At 36.1% G+C, this 18,803-nt stretch overlaps 1 protein-coding gene across 2 annotated transcripts; it reads left to right on the forward strand.

Moving 5' to 3' along the window:
- The first annotated feature begins 1,968 nt into the window (after positions 1-1,968).
- LOC149247644 (bifunctional dihydrofolate reductase-thymidylate synthase-like) lies at positions 1,969-9,384 on the forward strand. Of its 2 annotated transcripts, none has more exons than XM_089458262.1 (11): positions 1,969-2,201; positions 4,449-4,970; positions 5,070-5,478; positions 5,640-5,684; positions 5,916-5,981; positions 7,121-7,182; positions 7,617-7,691; positions 7,795-7,960; positions 8,051-8,174; positions 8,716-8,822; positions 8,962-9,384. In XM_089458262.1, the coding sequence occupies exons 2-11, from the start codon at positions 4,534-4,536 to the stop codon at positions 9,070-9,072; spliced, it is 1,602 nt and encodes a 533-aa protein (XP_089314388.1). In that variant the 5' UTR covers positions 1,969-2,201; positions 4,449-4,533; the 3' UTR covers positions 9,073-9,384. The 2 variants fall into 2 exon arrangements, with proteins under 2 accessions (XP_089314388.1, XP_089314387.1); XM_089458261.1 differs by lacking the exon at positions 1,969-2,201 and adding an exon at positions 4,111-4,328.
- The last annotated feature ends 9,419 nt before the right edge of the window (positions 9,385-18,803 follow it).

Raw genomic sequence — 18,803 nt, forward strand, 5'->3', positions numbered from 1 at the left:
TAGATCCATCTTAATTCGAGATCTACCAAGTCTTGAAGAGAGATCCCTTTTCCATTCTAAAAGAGGTTTGCATGTCAAGAGATTTGATCCCTCTAGGCGCTTGGTAGCTCTCGAGTTAAGATGGATCTAGCTTGGTTTAATTTCCCCTTTAAATAGGCTATATTCCACATAAATACCTTGGGTCAATACCATGGGTATTTTTATTATTATTGATTTTTATAGGGTTATTTTTATTTTGTTATTTTATTTTGACCACGTTAAAATGTTTAGGTTATTGGGCTAGAGAGTACTCATGGGCGCAATTAAAATTAAATTATATATAAAATGTGGAAGCTTATATATATATATATTTTGTAACCTTTTATTATTCAAATTATATTTTTGGATATATAAATAAATTTAGCAATCTCAAAAACCTTAAAACATTGAGATTTTAAAAGACTTACAATTCAAATATTGAGTACTTTCACTATCAAAAGTTTTTACCTATTTTTACTGAATCTGATCATAAATTTTTTCAATACATTGTGTACTTTTATTGTTTAAAATATGTTTTTTAATGCATAGATGAATTTAGCATTCTCAAATCTTGAGATATTTGAAATATGTAGTTCACATAGCTCAAACTTACATTAGGAAAAATCCTAGCTGGATTTTGGACAAAATCTATTTCAAAATATGACCTAAAAAGGTAAAATTTTTCTAGGAGCTTGTTTTGATTAAATTTGGTCAAATTTTGGATAAAATCGATCTTATTATAATCTACCCATTTTAGGTTTTGGTTTATTTGAACATATAAGTTTGGGAGAAATTGTGATTTTTTTTTTGTTATTTAGAGTATTTTTTAATGCATAAATAAATTCAACCCAAAACTATACTCTAAAATATATACTAGAAAATGTATATATATATATATATATATATATATATATATATACTAAAAAAAAACTATACACATTTAAATGACATACTAGTTGGTTATTTTAGGTGGCATGATTTTCCTTGAGTAAGGGTGACCAGTCACCCTACATTTGCAGTTAGCAACTAAAGATGGCTAGAGATGGCTGTCCTCACCATTGGTTTAGCAACTGAGTTATGATAGGTTTTCTTACATGTGAAAAGATATATAATCTAACTAATAGCAAAAATAGTGGAAATGACTTTTTGACAATAATTAAGCTATACCATGTCTATGGAAATTGCGATTTCTTGTGGTTTAAAATACACTTTTGTATGAATAAATGAATTCAACACCTTAAAAAACCTCTCACACTACATCTTTGCAAATTAAACAACTTAAACTCATAATTTTTAAAATGAACAAAATTGACCAAGAAAAATACTGGAAAAAAACCATTTCATTTCATTGATTAATGAAACTACATATATTTAAATTACACTAAATATTTAAAAATACAATAAATTTTTATTTAGGCTTAGGCTTTTGTGATCTATAATGAATTAAGCAAAATCTTTAAGTAGAAATCACATAAGAGAAATTTTTGACCAATTCTTTTAATAATATTAATAACCTAATTTCCCAATAAATACATATTATTTTTATAAAATCTCACCATCTTATCTTTTACAAACTTAATTTCAAACCACACATAAACATCTTTAGAATCTATATAATTCCTAATAAATAAATCTCATTTATAATTAATTCCAATAACACATAAACATCTTTATAATATATATTATTTTAATTTTAATTTAAATCGTCAATGAATAAATATCGATTATAAAATCTCTAATTCTCGTGTCTTACAAACTTAACTTCCAACGACAGAGAGACTATCGTTAGTCAATGGAATGGTGAAAACGAAGTTTGGGCATTTTGGTGTGGACTTTATATTTACATTTAAAACACCGAAGTTCAAGGGAAGGTATAATTTATCCGTATACCAAATTATCTACAACACATAGGCTTATATTTTAAAATAACATTATATTTTTAATTCGTTGTCATTTGTTAATGTAGAAAAACTCGGCGCTCCCGCCATAACATCACAGAGCATCGAGGAGCAGAAGAGACGAGGGCATAGTTGCAGCTATTAAGGGTCACGAAATACAGCAGTTTTCGGTGGTTCCGGGTTTTGATAGCATTGTACGGGTACACCAGATGCACCTGTAACAAGTTTGAGGCAAAAACCGCGGTTTCATTTGGTCACTTTGAAGCTTGTTCGGAAGAAATTTAGGTAAGACTCCTTGCCCGGAGAATATCGGCTTAATACGCGGTCCGTTCATCTCGCATTGTTTTTTCCCCAAGTGGAAAGCGTTAGATTCGGTGCATTTAAGCTGTTTAAGGTAATTGAGCGGTTTTTCTTCTCGGCCGCTGTTAAATGCTCGTTCTATGCATGCCGCCCGCATCTAAAACCGTACACTGGAAAAAAACTGGTGGTTTGTTGGTCTATTTAATTTTTCATCAAACAATTTTAGACAATTGGCCGATTTTTTTGCCTCTATTTTGTTTCATATCCGATCTGCCATGTTGGATTCGCTAGAGCTAATATAGCGATAAATTTGCCACGAATTTGTTTCATTTAAAGCTTTCATTGAAGAAGAGAGGGCATTTGATTGCCCTTTTTTGCGAAGAGTTCGTTTGCTGGTCGTTCTGTGTATCCTGGATGCCGTCTGAAGCGTTTCTTTGAAAATGCCCCATTTTAATTTATTTAATTTATTTTGAAATTTTTTTTTCAAATATTTTGAAAACAGTTCATGAATTTCCAATAAGTTGCCTGACTTTAACTGGATCAGTGCATCCTGATGCACCTGAAATCCTTCTTCTGGCCATATTACGATAAGTTTTCTCATCTCAAGATTATTGTTGAAGAATTTTAGGTGCTCACAAAAGCTGTAGATTTTATGAGGAATTTTCCTCTCCAGGGTTTAGCCAACATTTCATTTCCTTCCAAGGCGAGCATAGAATTGATTTCATGAAAAACAATGAGCCCCAGGTCTGTTTTATCCATGTCATTTGACAGAATTCTATTGATTCAAGAAGAATCAATATATTCGATTTTCGAGCTAGTAGTATACCCCGACGACCTTGTGATTTGAAAAATTTCCAGGTTTGTCATAGCATTTTTGAAAAAATAATTCTATATAGCAGGTCGTTCATTCATTTTTTCTTTCAATCCAGAAAGCTGCCATTGTCTAGCATTCACTGTAATTTGAAATCGTATTGGAGGTCATTTTCGTTATTCGCATCCTTGCTTTCTTCATGTTCTCGTTCGGATATTTTTAATGATGGATCCTTAGAGAATCTCCCATTCATAGTTTTCTGATAGATTTCCACTACATCGCTTCCTGTCTTTTGCAGGCAAAAGTTATTGAACTTGTTGGGATTGAAAATGCTAAAAATTTAACCAAATTGTTGCTTCGTTCTTTTCTTGCGTTGTATTGAATGTCCTTTCTCAAATGTAGTGGACACCCGCCAGCATTTTTCTCAGCCTTTGCTATATATAAGCATTGTCTCATCTTCTAATTGAGAAACTAGAGCGCAGAGATCCACTCTGGCACTGCCTCCAGAGCTGGCTCTGGCCTTCTCGTGATTCTTTTGTATGACATTGAGCTAGACATTTATAGTTGCGATGCTTAGTCAATTCAATAAATATGTTTAAGGGGCTCTATGCTTTCTAGACCCACAGGATAACTAGATATCTTTTCAAGTTTTCCAATTGTCTTTTAGCTTGAAAAACTATAAATGAAGGTTCCTTTTTCTATCAGTCTCTCACATACTGCTCCACCCTTGCAGCCAGTAACTAGAGGATATTAAACTATGTCATAATCTGTAATTCACAGCTTGCAACTTTATTACTAGGCACTTAGTCTGCATGGTGTAATACTTGTATTCTTCCTATAAATATTCTAGTATTGTATGCAGCCAATGTTGTAAATCTCTATAATAAAGGTAATTGTTCAACTTTTCCATCCGTTCTGTCTCTCTTCTTCTCCTTTTGTGGTTATCCTCCAACAGTGTTTTCATAAGATACTAATGCATTCCCTAGTTAGCTTGCTTCTCTTACTCTGGGAGAGCATTATTTTTGGTAAAACTTGGAAACACTCCCCAACATTAACACATGGATAATGCACTTTCGAATGCAGAAATCCTTTTGGCTAAGCTGCCCTGCCCAAGGGGCTTCTATGCTGTCCAAAATGCACCCAGGAGTTGCTCTTGGCTTCGTTTGCATGCCCTATATTAACATGGCCCCATATAAACACAAGGGAGCATGCCCAGTGGCGTTTGGACCAGGGTCATTATTACATCAAGTGTGCCTTACCTCTAGACCATGGTCTGCTGGACTGGGAGAGATATTGTTGAAGTACTTGATGATTTGATCTGAAGTGTGCTTTTGTATGTTGGAAAGCATTCTAGGAGTAGCCATGGCCATTGTAGAATGTCAATGCTACCAGTATTAAGGTATTTCTCTTTTGTTTTGTAGGAAGTGTCAGAATTTCAGAAACCAAAAAGTGTGTGCTTCCATATTGAAAAACTCTTCCTTCTCCATTTTATCTCGGTTTTACAACATGGCAACAATGGCAAGCAATTTCAGTTCCAGTGTGCCAGATGGGTTTTCTGATACACCTCCAGAACCCAGAAGAACCTTCCAGATTGTAGTAGCTGCCACTAAGGAAATGGGAATTGGCAAGGATGGAAAGCTTCCATGGAAACTACCTTCTGATATGAAATTCTTCAAGGAAATCACATCTTCCACGTCAGCTCCTTTAAAGAAAAATGCTGTGATAATGGGACGAAAGACTTGGGAAAGTATTCCAGACCAGTTTCGACCACTTACAGGTCGCTTGAATGTTGTTCTAAGTCGTTCAGGTAGCTTTGACATTGCAACTGCAGAGAATGTTGTTATGTGTGGAAGTTTGGGTTCAGCTCTTGAGATGCTTGCAGCACCTCCATACTCTATGTCAATAGAGACAGTATTTGTAATTGGAGGTGGTCAAATTTATAGGTATCATTATTTATCTTTCAAGTCTGGTTGGATCTTTTTCCAATATCATATTTGGCCTAATTTGGGATTATACTAATATTCTTTTTTGACTTTCTCCAGAGAAGCACTCTCTACACCTAACTGTGATGCAATTCACATCACTGAGATAGAGAATGCATTTGAGTGTGATACATTCATCACACCCATAGATGCATCCGTGTTTCGTCCTTGGTATTCGTCATTGCCATTTGTGGAAAATGATATTCGCTATTCTTTCACCACCTATGTTCGTATTAGGAATTCCTCTAATGTGGACTCTCTAGAGCCTTCTCACAGATTTGGAAATGGATCGAACAACATGGATATGTACGATAGACTTGAATCTCGGCAGTATCAATTTCTCCCCAAATTAATTTTTGAAAGACACGAGGAGTATTTGTATCTTAGATTGGTACAGGATATAATTGCAAATGGAGTGGAGAAGGGAGATCGGACAGGAACTGGCACATTGTCAAAATTTGGCTGTCAGGTTATCTTATACTTCCAGTTTTCAACTATATCCATTTATTCTTTTCTAAACAAACATAAATGTTGATAATCAACAGTTAAAAATATTTTTTCTGTTTTTTATTCATATTGTTGCTGCCTAGATTTCAACCTTTTATTGCTCACAAGAGTTGTTATGTCCAGATGCGGTTCAATCTGCGAAAAACTTTACCACTTCTCACAACAAAGGTGATTGGTTGTCTCTGTCTAGTATGCCTTATTGGATTATTTCTTCACCTGGTTGGAAATATTTCTTTTCTTTATTTATTTTGTTCTCAGTCACAGGACATGCTTTTATTTCCTGTCTATGACAGAATATTGTTCAGTAGCTTGAAGATATTAATGTGAATAGCTACATGCCTTTTTCTGTTTGGGAGGTTGTATCGTTGATGCACCTGCTGCATGTAATTTTTATTGCAGCGAGTTTTCTGGCGTGGTGTGGTTGAAGAGCTCTTATGGTTCATAAGTGGTTCAACAAATGCAAAGGTAATTTGCATGCAATTAATGAATTCAAGCTGTCTAAAAATATATTCTATACAGATGAGCTGAAATTCTTTCTAGGATGTCTAATCAGTTGAAAATACATGGTCACATAACCGGTACCTGTGGCATTGGTTATCTGTTGCAAAGAGTTTCTATTTTACCATCCCCGGCAAAAAGGAAACTAGAAGTTCAATGATCTTCTTGGCAATGAAATACTGTTTTCTAATCTATCAAACTAAGTTGAACATCAAGAATTTGTTAGTCTGCTATCATCCCATTATCTAGCAGCTAGCTTAGTGATTCTGCAGTCTGGCTTTACTGTTAGATTTCATTGATGACATTCTCTCCTGGGGCTTGTAGCTTATAAACTAAAGGAATTTTGGGGTTTCTAAATTAACTTCATGCACACACCTATGATCTTATAGTGGATTTTATCTGGTCACTCTGCTTCTGCCTTTGGCCTTTCATTCTCTTCTCTTCTTGCATTTGTATAGGATATAAGAACTTATTATCAAGTAAGTGGATTGTATTTGATTAAAATTGTGGTGTGCATCTACAGCACAGGGTCTAGCTTCACAAACACAAGGCAATGCGTTTTTGTCATTGTCTAATGAGATTTGAAAGCATGATAGGCCTAGCCCTGTTTACAATACCAATTGTTGTATTCTGATCAAGGTTCTGTGGATCCTCCAGAAACAGTCAATGTAGTAGGCTAGTAGTCTTATTGTAAATTCAAGTTCTTTAGAAGTGATCACTGCCATCCTTTTACAAGTTTCTCCCACCACTCTGTATCTGGTGTACCTAGTTATGAGAAACTGGATTATCCTTGTAAGCAGATTGATTCTCCTTTTAACAGTGTGATAACCACTTTCTTACCTAACATGTGCTTTGCTAAGCTTTAGGTCGTGCTCTCTTTGGCAGTCACAGAAATACTTTTTTTTAATAAAATTTTTGCAACATGAGTTTTGAGGTCGTACTCAATAGTGCTAACCATTATCATTGCAAATAAATATTACAGTAGTTCTGTCTATATCTTTACTCAGCAACCTGCTTTCTTTTTCCTTTGCTTCTATGCTTCTCTTTGATTTCATTTAGGGAATCACAATTACAGGTGTTAATTTGTTGTACTTCTTACATTGTAGGTTCTGCAAGAAAAGGGCATACATATATGGGATGGTAATGCATCGAGAGAGTACCTTGATAGGTATATTCAGTCCCCAAATTCTTTTCTTCTGAGCTTGGGTTGGTTAACACTTGATGCTGTAACAAAAGATCCTAGATATCTTAGTTTTGTTTCACCAACGCTTCTAGATAGAATGCACATTTCAGATAATGGGAATGTTGCAAGAGAGAGAAAATGACTGTTTTTTCTGAAACGGGCTGCAAAAGAAATATCTGGTCATAGTTGCATTAAAAAAAACACTGGAAATGCATCTTTTCCCAGTGGCTTACACTTAGTTTTGAAATGGGAAACAAAATATGTACTTACTACACAGTATCAATATGATATTATTTCTGATCGCTTTTGTGCTTTCTGATAGGAAGTTTACATCTTTTAGTTTTACAGTGTCTCATTAAACATGGAACTTGCTTTTTTTCCACTTATTGTCTTAATTTCTAACATGTTTTATGTCTCAGCATTGGGCTGAAAGAAAGAGAGGAAGGTGATTTGGGACCTGTATATGGATTTCAGTGGAGGCATTTTGGAGCTAGGTTGGTACAGCATTTCTTAAGACTGACTTACAAGCTTCTTTATCACCAAAATCCTCATTAGTTATGACAAGTGCTTGAAATTCAATACGTTCTGTGGGGACAGGTATACAAACATGAATGCAGATTACAGTGGACAAGGTTTTGATCAACTAGCAGATGTAATTCATAAGATTAAGTTTAATCCAGAAGACCGTCGCATTATACTCTCAGCATGGAACCCAGCGGACCTTAAGCTCATGGCTCTTCCTCCATGCCACATGTTTGCTCAGGTGAGCTTAGAGATGTATATTGCTTCACGTTTACATATGTTCAAAGATCCTTTACTTTCATTTAACAACATTTGGATGTTTTGCGAACAGTTTTATGTTGCAAAAGGGGAATTGTCATGCCAGATGTACCAACGATCCTGTGACATGGGCCTTGGCGTACCTTTCAACATTGCATCATATGCACTTTTAACATGCATGATTGCCCATGTTTGTGGTATGTTCAAGTAAATCAGAATTGTTTTATATTTTTGCACCTAGAGAAATGAGGTGCTCTTACAACCCGTGGTGGAAGAAACCTCTGTTTCACATTGTCACATTTGTAACACTAATAGAAAATGAGAAAAAAAATGTGTCTGACTTCTAATGTTAAAAAGGAAAGAGCGGACCTTTTATTTCTTTCAAACTAATGTGGATCCATAATAACCCCATATTTTTTAAGCAGTGAAAGGTTTGAACTTTGCACCTGTTTTATAAATTCGTCTTGGTGTTTTACAGATTTCGGGGTTTAATTTCAAAAAATAAAGAGCTGAACTGTTATTTATTTTAAAATAGCATGGATCCTTCTTAACCTCAGATGTTTTAAGTGGCAAGAGGTTTGCACCTGTTTTTCTATTCACACCCCTCTTGGTGTTTAATAGATCCCAGGTTAAGATGGATCTATGCTAGTTATAATAATGAATTTGTATTTTAATTTTTGGAATTTGGTCTAACATTTTTATTCATTTTCTTACACCTTGGGATGTAAATATTTCCAGACCTTGTTCCCGGTGATCTTATCCATGTGCTTGGAGATGCTCACGTGTACAGAAATCATGTTGGGCCTCTTTTAGAACAACTGCAGAACTCACCTAGACCGTTTCCAGTGAGTCCATGCATCTTCGATTTCGTTACTTCCTACAATGTTTAGATGATCAAAATGCAATTTCTTTTTTGCCTTCCTATTTTTCAGAGTTTGTGGAATTATGCCTTACTTAAAGATTGCTTGTCAATTTGTGATGTAGGTTTTGAAAATCAATCCTGAAAAGAAAGATATCGATTCATTTGTTGCGAATGATTTCGAACTCATTGGATATGATTCTCATAAGAAAATAGAAATGAAAATGGCTGTTTAGTTTCTAGTTTGTAGAAGGGCTGTTTTTGGCCTGGTAAAATTAGGTAATTTTCTGTTCTAGAAATCAATCCACATCAGGAATGATGTAATTTTCAGTCGTGGAAGTGAGCCATGAATCTTTCTTTTTAATATACATGACGTACAGTAGAGAGAGGGGGATGCAATGATGTTATTTTGAGATGCATCACCATTTCAAAGGTTGATCGATCTGATGTTTCGAGGGGGTAACGCTTTTCCTTCTCGAGGAGTGTTACAATTTTGAAGAAGTCCGAAGCAATAAAAAATAGTATTTTTGAAATTTTAAGCCTCGTAACTCTTATTTTTTCGTAAGATGTTAATGAAGTCTCTCATTACTCATTTATAATTTTACTTTAATACTAAGCTTATAGTTATTTTTATTATGTTAAGTGGCAAACCTCGTCTGTTCTGTTAATATGCAAATGAGCAGTTTCTCCCAAGTTATTTATAATTGTACGTCAGTGGTAACTTGTTAAGGTTTTCGTCTGCTAGTATTGTGTTAGTCTCAAATTCGTTTTCTCTATGATCAGTTGCTGTTTGTTATTTTCCATTTCTTGCTCCATTCATTACAATCACACATTGTTATCATTCCATTTGTTCCACCTAACTGGAATTTGTTGCTTTTGTGTTTCTGGTCAAGGTTTTTAACTTTTGCTCTTGGTACTTTCTGGTTTGAGTTGTTCCTAACCCTAATAGAATGTTTACCCTATAAATGTAAGCATTTGGGTTCACTGTCAATATCAGCTGCGCATGCAAAACTGGGCAGTGACTTTTGCCTTTTGGGGAAGAAATTCTAAATCTGTACAATTTTAATTGTAGTTGTGCAATTCCATTGTGGCCAGCTCAGGCTGAAATATATATTTTAATCTCTCTTGAAAAAGAAGAGGCATTTTAGATGATCTCTAGTGCTGAACTCTAGCTTCCTTGTCTGTGAAATCAATGTCTTTGAGAATGTATATAGTTGTTGGGTGCACTGTTCCGATAATTTTCTACTGCAGTTAGGCTCGTACTTTCTGTTACTTCAAATTTCAGTGAGTTCTTTTGTTTGCACTTATTGGATTCTTTAGACTTGTCTTTGTCAGTGAATATTAGGTTGGTTGGTTTGATGTCATTTCTATGTAGGTTATGTTGAATTTGGTTGTTTTATTCCTTTTTTGGTATTTTAAAGCTTCCTATTTGTTATTTTGAAGCTTCCTCTTTGTGTTTTGGAGATATTTTAATGACTCTGCAACTGCGATTTTTTTAATGTCAATTTGTGATCACATGTTAATCTAATACTTTATGCTGTCGAATCCTATGCTCATGGAATTTTGTGACGTTAGCCTTGTAGCCATATGGGTGGCCTACAAATGTTAGGCGACATATATCAAAAGCATTAAGGAAAAGTAATGATTATTGCACCTAACGGGAATCTTAGCAGAGCAGATCTCTGTTGCACCACTCGAACAAACGATTAATCTGGTTAAATGTCCCAATAGCTATTTGAATCTTAATCAGCAGCCTAACTCTCATGTAATAAATCTAGTATGTTGAACTCCAGGTCATGTAATGAACGTGCTTTTTGTGATGTGTTTTGAACGCATATGAATGCTTATAATAAATTAGACACAGTACAAGTTTAGGGTTTTTTTTCACTATTCTTGAGAAAAAAATTCCATAGGTTAAAATGGCCTCATTCGCAGGACAATTTGATTTATTTGGGTTAAAATTTAGCTGGAGAACTTGTGAAGAAAACAATTACTTACCAGATCAGTTGAACATGAGCTTGTAGTTGGCAAAGTAGAGAACTTGTCAAATGCAGTATAAGTTCCATCAAATGCAGTGTGAGTTTCGTCCTTGTTAGTGACAACACAGTCTTGTACTAGAAAATAACCTGGCTGGTTATAATCTGGACTTCCTGTCTGGAAGGCAGTGAAGATTATTTATGTTAGCTACTGATGGGATTCCTGTGCATATTTACCTATTATTACCTACTCACTTATTGGAAATTATAATAATTTCCTTTAGTGATGTCTAATGAATATTGTCTCCCATCTTTTAATGTCTTTTACCCCAGGAAAGATGCAAAAGGAAAATGGGGATTTTCTTTATCACTACATGTTTCAGCTTGATGGCATGAAATACCATTATCAATGGAAGTGGACACAATATTGGAATGTAAGGGCCATGTTACCTCATATTGAGTCCCATCTTTCAATGTCTTTTTACCCCAGGAAAGATACAGAAGGAAAATGGGGATTTTCTTTATCACGACATGGTTTGAGCTTGCTGGCATGAGATGCCATTATCAATGGAAGTGGACACAATGTTGGACTGTAAGGGTTATGTTACCTCCCGAAGTCACCTTCATGGAAAAGTCATAACCACAAGTATGAGACTCCAAGGGAAACATAGGCAAGCTATACACTCTCACCTAAGTAGCCTTTCCTTTTTCACTTTAAGTTAGTGCAAAATGGAATCTTAACCAAGGGAAGCTTCCCTAAGGGTTATCACACACAATTTGTGTAATATGGAGCGGGAGTAAAAAGAGAACTTAGCAACATGAAATAAAATGAAATGTTGGTTATGAAATAAAAGGAAATGCTGGTTTTGAAATTTTAAGTTTTGGGGAATGCACTAAAGGGAATGACCTAATGCCTTGCTTGAGCTATAGGGACATGAATACAATTTCAGATGACCGTTTACAGAATAAAAAGGGGCAATAGGTAGCCAAGGTAATGTGCAATAAAGCATATCTTACACAATATAAAATACACCTTTGTTCAAAGCTTAGAATCTTTGTACTTGCAAGTTCTTTTGTTCACTTAATCCCCAAATATAAATGGATAGAGCAAACTCTTATATAGGTTCTAGTTCAACTCTATAAAATAAAATATTATTTTCCTCATGTGGTTCTCCAAGGAAATTAGTAAAAGTATTTACAGTTTCAATGAGCGTGAAATAGGTCAAAGACCCATGGATAATTCTAAATACAATCTTATAGATGAATGTGATGCTACATGTATCTTGCTTAAACTTGAAGCTGGTGCAAAGGTGAAATTTGTTTATTGGCCTCATTCGCAAGGTGCTTTTCAAGAAATAACCACCTCAATAAAATAATAGAAATGCTTAGTCAATGAGGTGGGGTGCTTTCCAAAATGTGTATGAATGACAAGTGTAACGTCCTCATGATGAGGGCGCTATCTAAAAGTTATGTATCTCAAAAATATAATAAAATGCTTGGTCAATAAAGTAGGGCGAATCTCCAAGGTAAGTGCGAGAGTGCCATGTGTTAAGCTCTGTCAAGAGGGCACACTTCAAAATAAAAAATAGCCTAGTGTACAACTCCACATGAGTGCCACTCTTAGATTGCATGCAAATACCAAATGTACAATTCCACATGAGGGCACTCTTTTAGATTGCATGCAAATACCAGCGTAATGGTTAGATTGCTTCTTTTAGAAGAAACAATATAAGAATGCCCTTTGAATTAGTGTGCCTTTGGTATATGAGCTTGTATCCACTTTGACTTGGTTGAAACAATAAAATATTCCTTTAGTGCACCCTAAAAGGAAAGCTTCGTGTCCATAGAAAAACCACCATCACAATAAAATATTATGCATGCATGTGCCCTTGAAGAGAGAGAGAGAGAGAGCCCTGGGTGATTGTGTTATCTCTACCACCTTTGACGAAGTCAACCATGAAGATACCACCATATATTTTGCTCCCTAGGTATTTGTGCAAATGGGTCCACATCAAAATTATGTTATCTCCTAAAAGTATGTACAAATGGACCTCCTTTGGCCAAGTCAACCAACTTCTTGTCACTTCAAATTTGTGCCAAGTGGAACGAGGTTGTGTAAAGTGTAAGTTCGTTCTCATAGTGGAGCACACCACCTAGTGGCTAAGGGATATGCGCATGAATAGGTGAGGTGAATGGTAAAAACCATAGGGTGCACACATAGTAAACCTTATTCAACTCAAGGTTCAACAACCTCCTAAAAACTTACGCCAAAGGATAAGGATGAAGCATGCATAAGGCTGACATCTATGAACAAGGTTAAATTGAGGCTATGGTGAATCGATTCTTTTATGGGTTGCTTCAACATGTGTGCTAAAGGGGAAGTGATAACATGAGTTGTGCACCACATATAGTTAAGTTGTGTTCCCTAGTGAATGCTTAGCAAATGAAACTCAGGGAATTAGCTTCAATGAAGAATTAGAACATTAAAGTGCTAATAGGGTAATAATTAGGTACTGAACTTAGGTTCTAAGATTCAATCAAAATATCATGAGCAAATTAGGTATGTTCAAACTGGAAAAAATGGAAATATGAGGATTGAGGGGATAATATGATATGAAACTTAGGGATTTATAGGTAAAATGTACCATGTGCCTTCCAAGAGATGGAGGCAAAGTACAATGTAAATATAATTGTGAGTTTTACTTAGGTAAGAAGTGAAAATGTGATGTAACTACTTATGCAAACTAGTGAATTGATGAAAATCTCTATGAAGTGGATTTCATCTAGGCAAAGGTAATAACACGCTTCAATAAACAAATTGCCTAGGTGAAATTATGGAAATAACATCAAACATGAATGAAATTAGGAAAACACTAGATAAGTGCCCTAGCATATTAGTGGACACTAGATCTAACCATGCAACACAAAGTGAAAGTGATTATAACATGATTAGGTGATCACCATGATGTTGGTCCATAAAGAAAAATGATGTACAATTGAAGCAACATCCATTGATATCCCAAATGTTGGAAGGCTATAATCATCACATAATCTTCAAAACACATTTTACTCTTCATGTAACATGAAGGGTAACATGTCATATGTTAGGAAACAAATACAAAAATAGCTTGAAAATACAAAGAGAATATGCTCCATGCTTCGTGAATCAGGGGTAAGAATGAAAGACAAGCCTTTTCAAGGGGGCAACCTCCTTTTACAATAAACCAAATGTAAAAGAATAAGATGAAATGATCTTAAAAACTAGGTCTCCTCAATGAATTTAGAGGATGGTAAACATTGAAAATAGACCATGTTTGAGGAAATGACATTCTTAGACAATAATGAGGCTTGGGATCTAATTGAGTTTCCCACTGAAAGAAAACCCATTAGTAGCAAATGGGTGTTCAAGAAAAGGTTGATCGCATAAGGCAAAGTGGAGAGATACAAAGTTTGGTTAGAAGCAAAGTTATTCTTAAGTAGAGGGAATTGACTTTGGTGGATTTTTTTTCTCCTATTGCCAAGGTAACTTTTATTAGATTTCTTTTGTTTGTTGCTGTTGGTTTTGATTTTAAAGTAGAATAGATGGATGTAACAACAACATTCTTACATGGAGATTTGAAGAAGAAATATATATGAAACTACTAGGAGGTTTTGCAGTGAAAGGAAAAGGAAAACTAGTTTGCAAGTTGATAAAGTCACTAAACGAAAATAAATCTCTAAGGACGTGTTCTAAAAAGTTTGATACTTGTATATTGTGACTTAGTTTCACAAGGAGAAAATTTGACCATTGTATATTTGAAATTAGTTGGTGATAATTTTGTTTATGTGGTTTTGTATATGGATGGTATGTTGTTGATTAGAAACAACGAGAGAATCATCAAAGATGTGAAAACTTAATTGTCATTTATGACATGAAATATCTTGCCGTTGCAAAATTTATTTAGGAAATGGAAATCAAAGAAATCGAGCAAGTAGGAAACTTTGGTTCAATCAAAGGAAATATGTTGAAATAATATTGCAAAGGTTTAATACGTAGGAACTTATTATAGCTGTTGCAACAACCTCCAAAATTTTGGCTTGCATTCAAATTTCGGAGCCTTCTTTGGTATTTTCCTTGATTGTTGCAAACACTCCAGCTCATCCCATGAACTTTCTTGAAGTTCTTTGCCTCCTTTTGCTTGATGGATTACTTGCCGTCTTTTGGCATGTTTGACTGTTATATAAGGTTTGTGAGCCCTTTCTGGTTGTTTCGAAGGTTGGTTTTTGTGTAAATGAGTTGTCCTAACTATCTAAACATCCGTCGCGTTCATACACAAAGTCTTGAATGATGTCGCACAAGTGTCGTCATGGTAGTCCCAAAGTCTATCATAAGCGTCACACTTGTCGTATCTTGTCATGAGATAGTCACTCAAAAGGGAATGCTTTGTTTGTTTGTTTCGATGATCTATGTTGTCAAGTCGTCAGAGTGTGCTAAGTGTGTGATCACAAAGTCAAGGTCATCCCGAATCCAACTCCCTTCCCACACACAACCATTTTTGGAAAATCTTCCCGATCGGGCAACTTCACTTCACCGGGCCTTGACTGAGTTGCATAGTCTCAACCCTCATTGATGTGACTTGCTATCTAGAACTGCGTAGTGCACAGTCACTATCCTCTAGGGCTTTGGTACTACGTAATTGCAAAGCCCAACAACTTCTCTTGACCTCCAAAATTGTGCAGTTTTGCCTCTCAGTGTTCCTTGAATTGCGCACTTCGCACCTTCAACCCTCAAGACTTTCCCTTGCATGTTGGAACTGTGTAATGCGCAAAGAATCCAACCTCCCTTGGCCTCCAAAATTGCGCAGATGCTTCCTTCAGTGCCCTTCCCTCAGTTGGAGCTCACTGCCCCAAAAAACTGTATAGATTTTCCCTTCAGGCCTCTCTGCTGCCCAGTCCCCCTTGCCTCTTATAAATGCGCAGACTGTCCTCCTAGAGACTCATCCCGCTGCAGCCACTGCCTGATTGAACTGCGCAATTCTGACCCTCAGTGAGCACTGCACAATTTTTTCTCCTCGGTGAGAACTGTGTAGAAAAGTTCCTCAGTCAAGATTGAGTTGCGCTCTGCGCAGTCTTAGGGATCAATCTTTCTCCCTATCAGTTGAAACTGCGCAATGTGCAGTCACTAAGCCCTTCCTCCCAGTCTATGACTTGTCCCGGGCTTAGTTCATGGATAATAATGCATCATCTTAGACTAGGGATTTTTCGGATTGATTTTGTCCTGTCATGAGTGAATCACAAGAGCAGGGATATTATCAAGTCACAACGATATGATGAAGAAGGAGGAGGAGGAGGGAAGCATGCCTAAAAACTCACTTGTACTTGAACTTACAAGTGAACCTATCAAGAGCAAGCAAAGGTACACAAGTTTTCAACCACCTTCCAAGGCTGAAGATCAATGAAGACCCCACATCATCAAACTATGTAGAGGAGAAGAGAAAGCACATGCAAGAACACATCTAGCATTTAAAAACAACAGTGACTTGACATTTCCACATCAGCATGCCAGTCCATGTCAGCAGTGTCATGTCAAGTCATGTCATGAGTTGTCATATGCCGCATCACTAGTGTGGACCATGTAGATTGTAATCACACATCTAGCATTCAAAAACAATAGTGACTTGACATTTCCACATCATCATGCCAGTCCATGTCAGCAGTGTCATGTCAAGTCATGTCATGAGTTGTCATATGCCACATCACTAGTGTGGACCATGTAGATTGTAATCAAATGTATTGTAAAGTGGAAGTCCAAAGGACACACATGAATATGAAGAGTCATGTAAGTTGAAAAGTCATAGGAAGTTGATCAGTCATGAGGGTAGTTAAAGAGTCACAAGGGGGGAGCATCACCCCTTGGTTATATATACCCCTCATTGTATGAGCACAAGAATTTTCACTTTAGCTCCTCCCGCAAGGCATTAGAGAAATCAACTAGTTCTTTGAGGAGCAAGGAATGGCTCCAATATCCTGCTACTGGGGCTAGTTTTGTATAGTGTAAATATGTGTCTTGGAATTTTTTGATGCAGGAGCATGAGGCTTGAAGACAAAAAGCTTCGAATTTATTCCAAAAATACAAAATAAGTTTACAAGCAAAGGAATGGGATCCTTTAGCTGTCAATTTACAAGTTTTCTAGATAGGATTTGAGCTAGGATTTAGGGATTGAGTGATTTTATAATCAATTCACGCTGTTTAGATTCAGTTAAGATTCTCGAGGAGAATATCAATCAAACTAGGTATTGTCTAAGATTAGAAAAATTCGATCCATTGATTAAGGATCTGATTGTTAGAATGAAATGGTATTTATGTAAGTTCTCGATGATTGTAAAGGGATTTTGACTGATTTGGCTTGATTTGGCCGTATAAGCTTAAGTTACAAAAATTGTATCTCTGTGTATTTTTGTGTATAATTGGTCAACCTGGAGGCGTTGCATCCCTCCGAAATATCTCTGAGTTTTGCTGATTTGCAGTTGGCTTTTGAATTAGGGTGTGTAAAGTCTGTATTATATGATAAATCTTGTGTTTTCGAGTTATGAGATAATCTGGTTATGTTCTAAAAACATTGGAGAATAAGGGTTGAGACAAGTCAAATGTAGCGGAAGTGTTAAGTTTGATAGAACAGAGAATAGAAAACCTGACAAAATCATCTTAACCAAAGGAGTCTAGAACCGTCCGATCTACAGATCCAATAGATCTAACGGTGATCGCGCGCCAATAAGCTCGTGCGATAGTCAAGGAAGAAAATCAGTTTTATCAGTGTAGTTGGTTATCGAGTGGAGAAAAAGTGGTAAGCTGTCTTTAGAAATTCTAAGCGATTCCATTAATCGACCGACACGTAGCACTCGGTGGAGAGAGAAAACCACTTTATCAGGTGGGTAAACATTGCGCAAGATTCCCATCTGATATCGCTGTTAACCGTTGGATCAAATGTGCTTTGATCAATAGTGGAGGATCACCAATTAGTTTTGTTGATCGGGGAACCAACAACCATCGGATTGAAAGGTAAGATCAACGGTGGAGAGTTAGTGTGAAATATTTAAGGGAAAGGCAGACACGATAAGGAATTAACCAAAATTTAAACTCTTTTTTAATTCTGTGGAAATTAAAAGGTTATCATATTTCGGTTAAAGTAAAACAGTTTTGCTAATTTAGCAGAATAGCCAAGTTTGGAGGTAGATGATTGATACTCCAAAGGAAAACCAAGAAGAAGTTCCACCTGAACTTGTAGAAATCGTTACTGGATTTGAACGATTGTCCATTACACTTGCACCCAAGCCACCATTTGTGGTATCAGAGTAGCCTACTAACACTGAACAGGATCTCAAGGATTAGAAAAAGAAATCCAACATGGATTTCAGAGTTGGAGGAAGAGGTGGTGGTCGAAGAAGAGGAAGACCAGTTGCAAATGCTGAAGTGTTGGAAGCTATGCAACAGATGCAAGCTAGATTAGAAGCAATGGAAATGGGAAGAGATGCAGATGCTGGAGATGTCAGTGAACCTGAAGCTGAAGTTGCAGAAGAAGAAGAACCTATAGATGTAACTCCTGAAATGAGATTCTTTGAGTCAATATTGAGATCCACATCCAAGCCTAGACTTGAATTTTCAATCTACACAGGAAGCTTAAGCCCCGAAGAATTGATAGACTGGATAAATTACATGGAGAAATTCTTCGATGATAAGAAACAAAAGAAGGAAATAAGGTGAAGTTTGTTGTTACAAAACTGAAGGGACATGCAACACTTTGGTGGGATGGAGTGCAGGCAGAAAGAAGAAGACTTGGCAAACAACCAATTAAGAATTGGAACAGGATGGTGGCAAAACTGAAAAGTAAGTTTTTGCCAAGTGACTATCAACAAACATTATTTAGACAGATGCAGAATCTTAGATAGAGGTCTATGATAGTAAAGGAATACACAGAGGAATTCTACAAAGTGAGTATAAGAGTAGGACAAAT

This window comes from Pinus tabuliformis, chromosome 7 (genome assembly GCF_031772625.1).
Source record: "Pinus tabuliformis cultivar Carrire ecotype Pingquan chromosome 7, CPIR1, whole genome shotgun sequence".
NCBI lineage: Eukaryota > Viridiplantae > Streptophyta > Pinopsida > Pinales > Pinaceae > Pinus > Pinus tabuliformis.

Bases quoted from the DNA above. Each gene is read 5' to 3' on its own strand.
- LOC149247644 (XM_089458261.1), top strand. From the start codon at position 4,150: ATGCTGTCCAAAATGCACCCAGGAGTTGCTCTTGGCTTCGTTTGCATG. The intron at 5,982-7,120 runs GTAATTTGCATG...CTTACATTGTAG, and splicing joins GTGGTTCAACAAATGCAAAG to GTTCTGCAAGAAAAGGGCAT. The intron at 8,175-8,715 runs GTATGTTCAAGT...AAATATTTCCAG, and splicing joins CATGATTGCCCATGTTTGTG to ACCTTGTTCCCGGTGATCTT.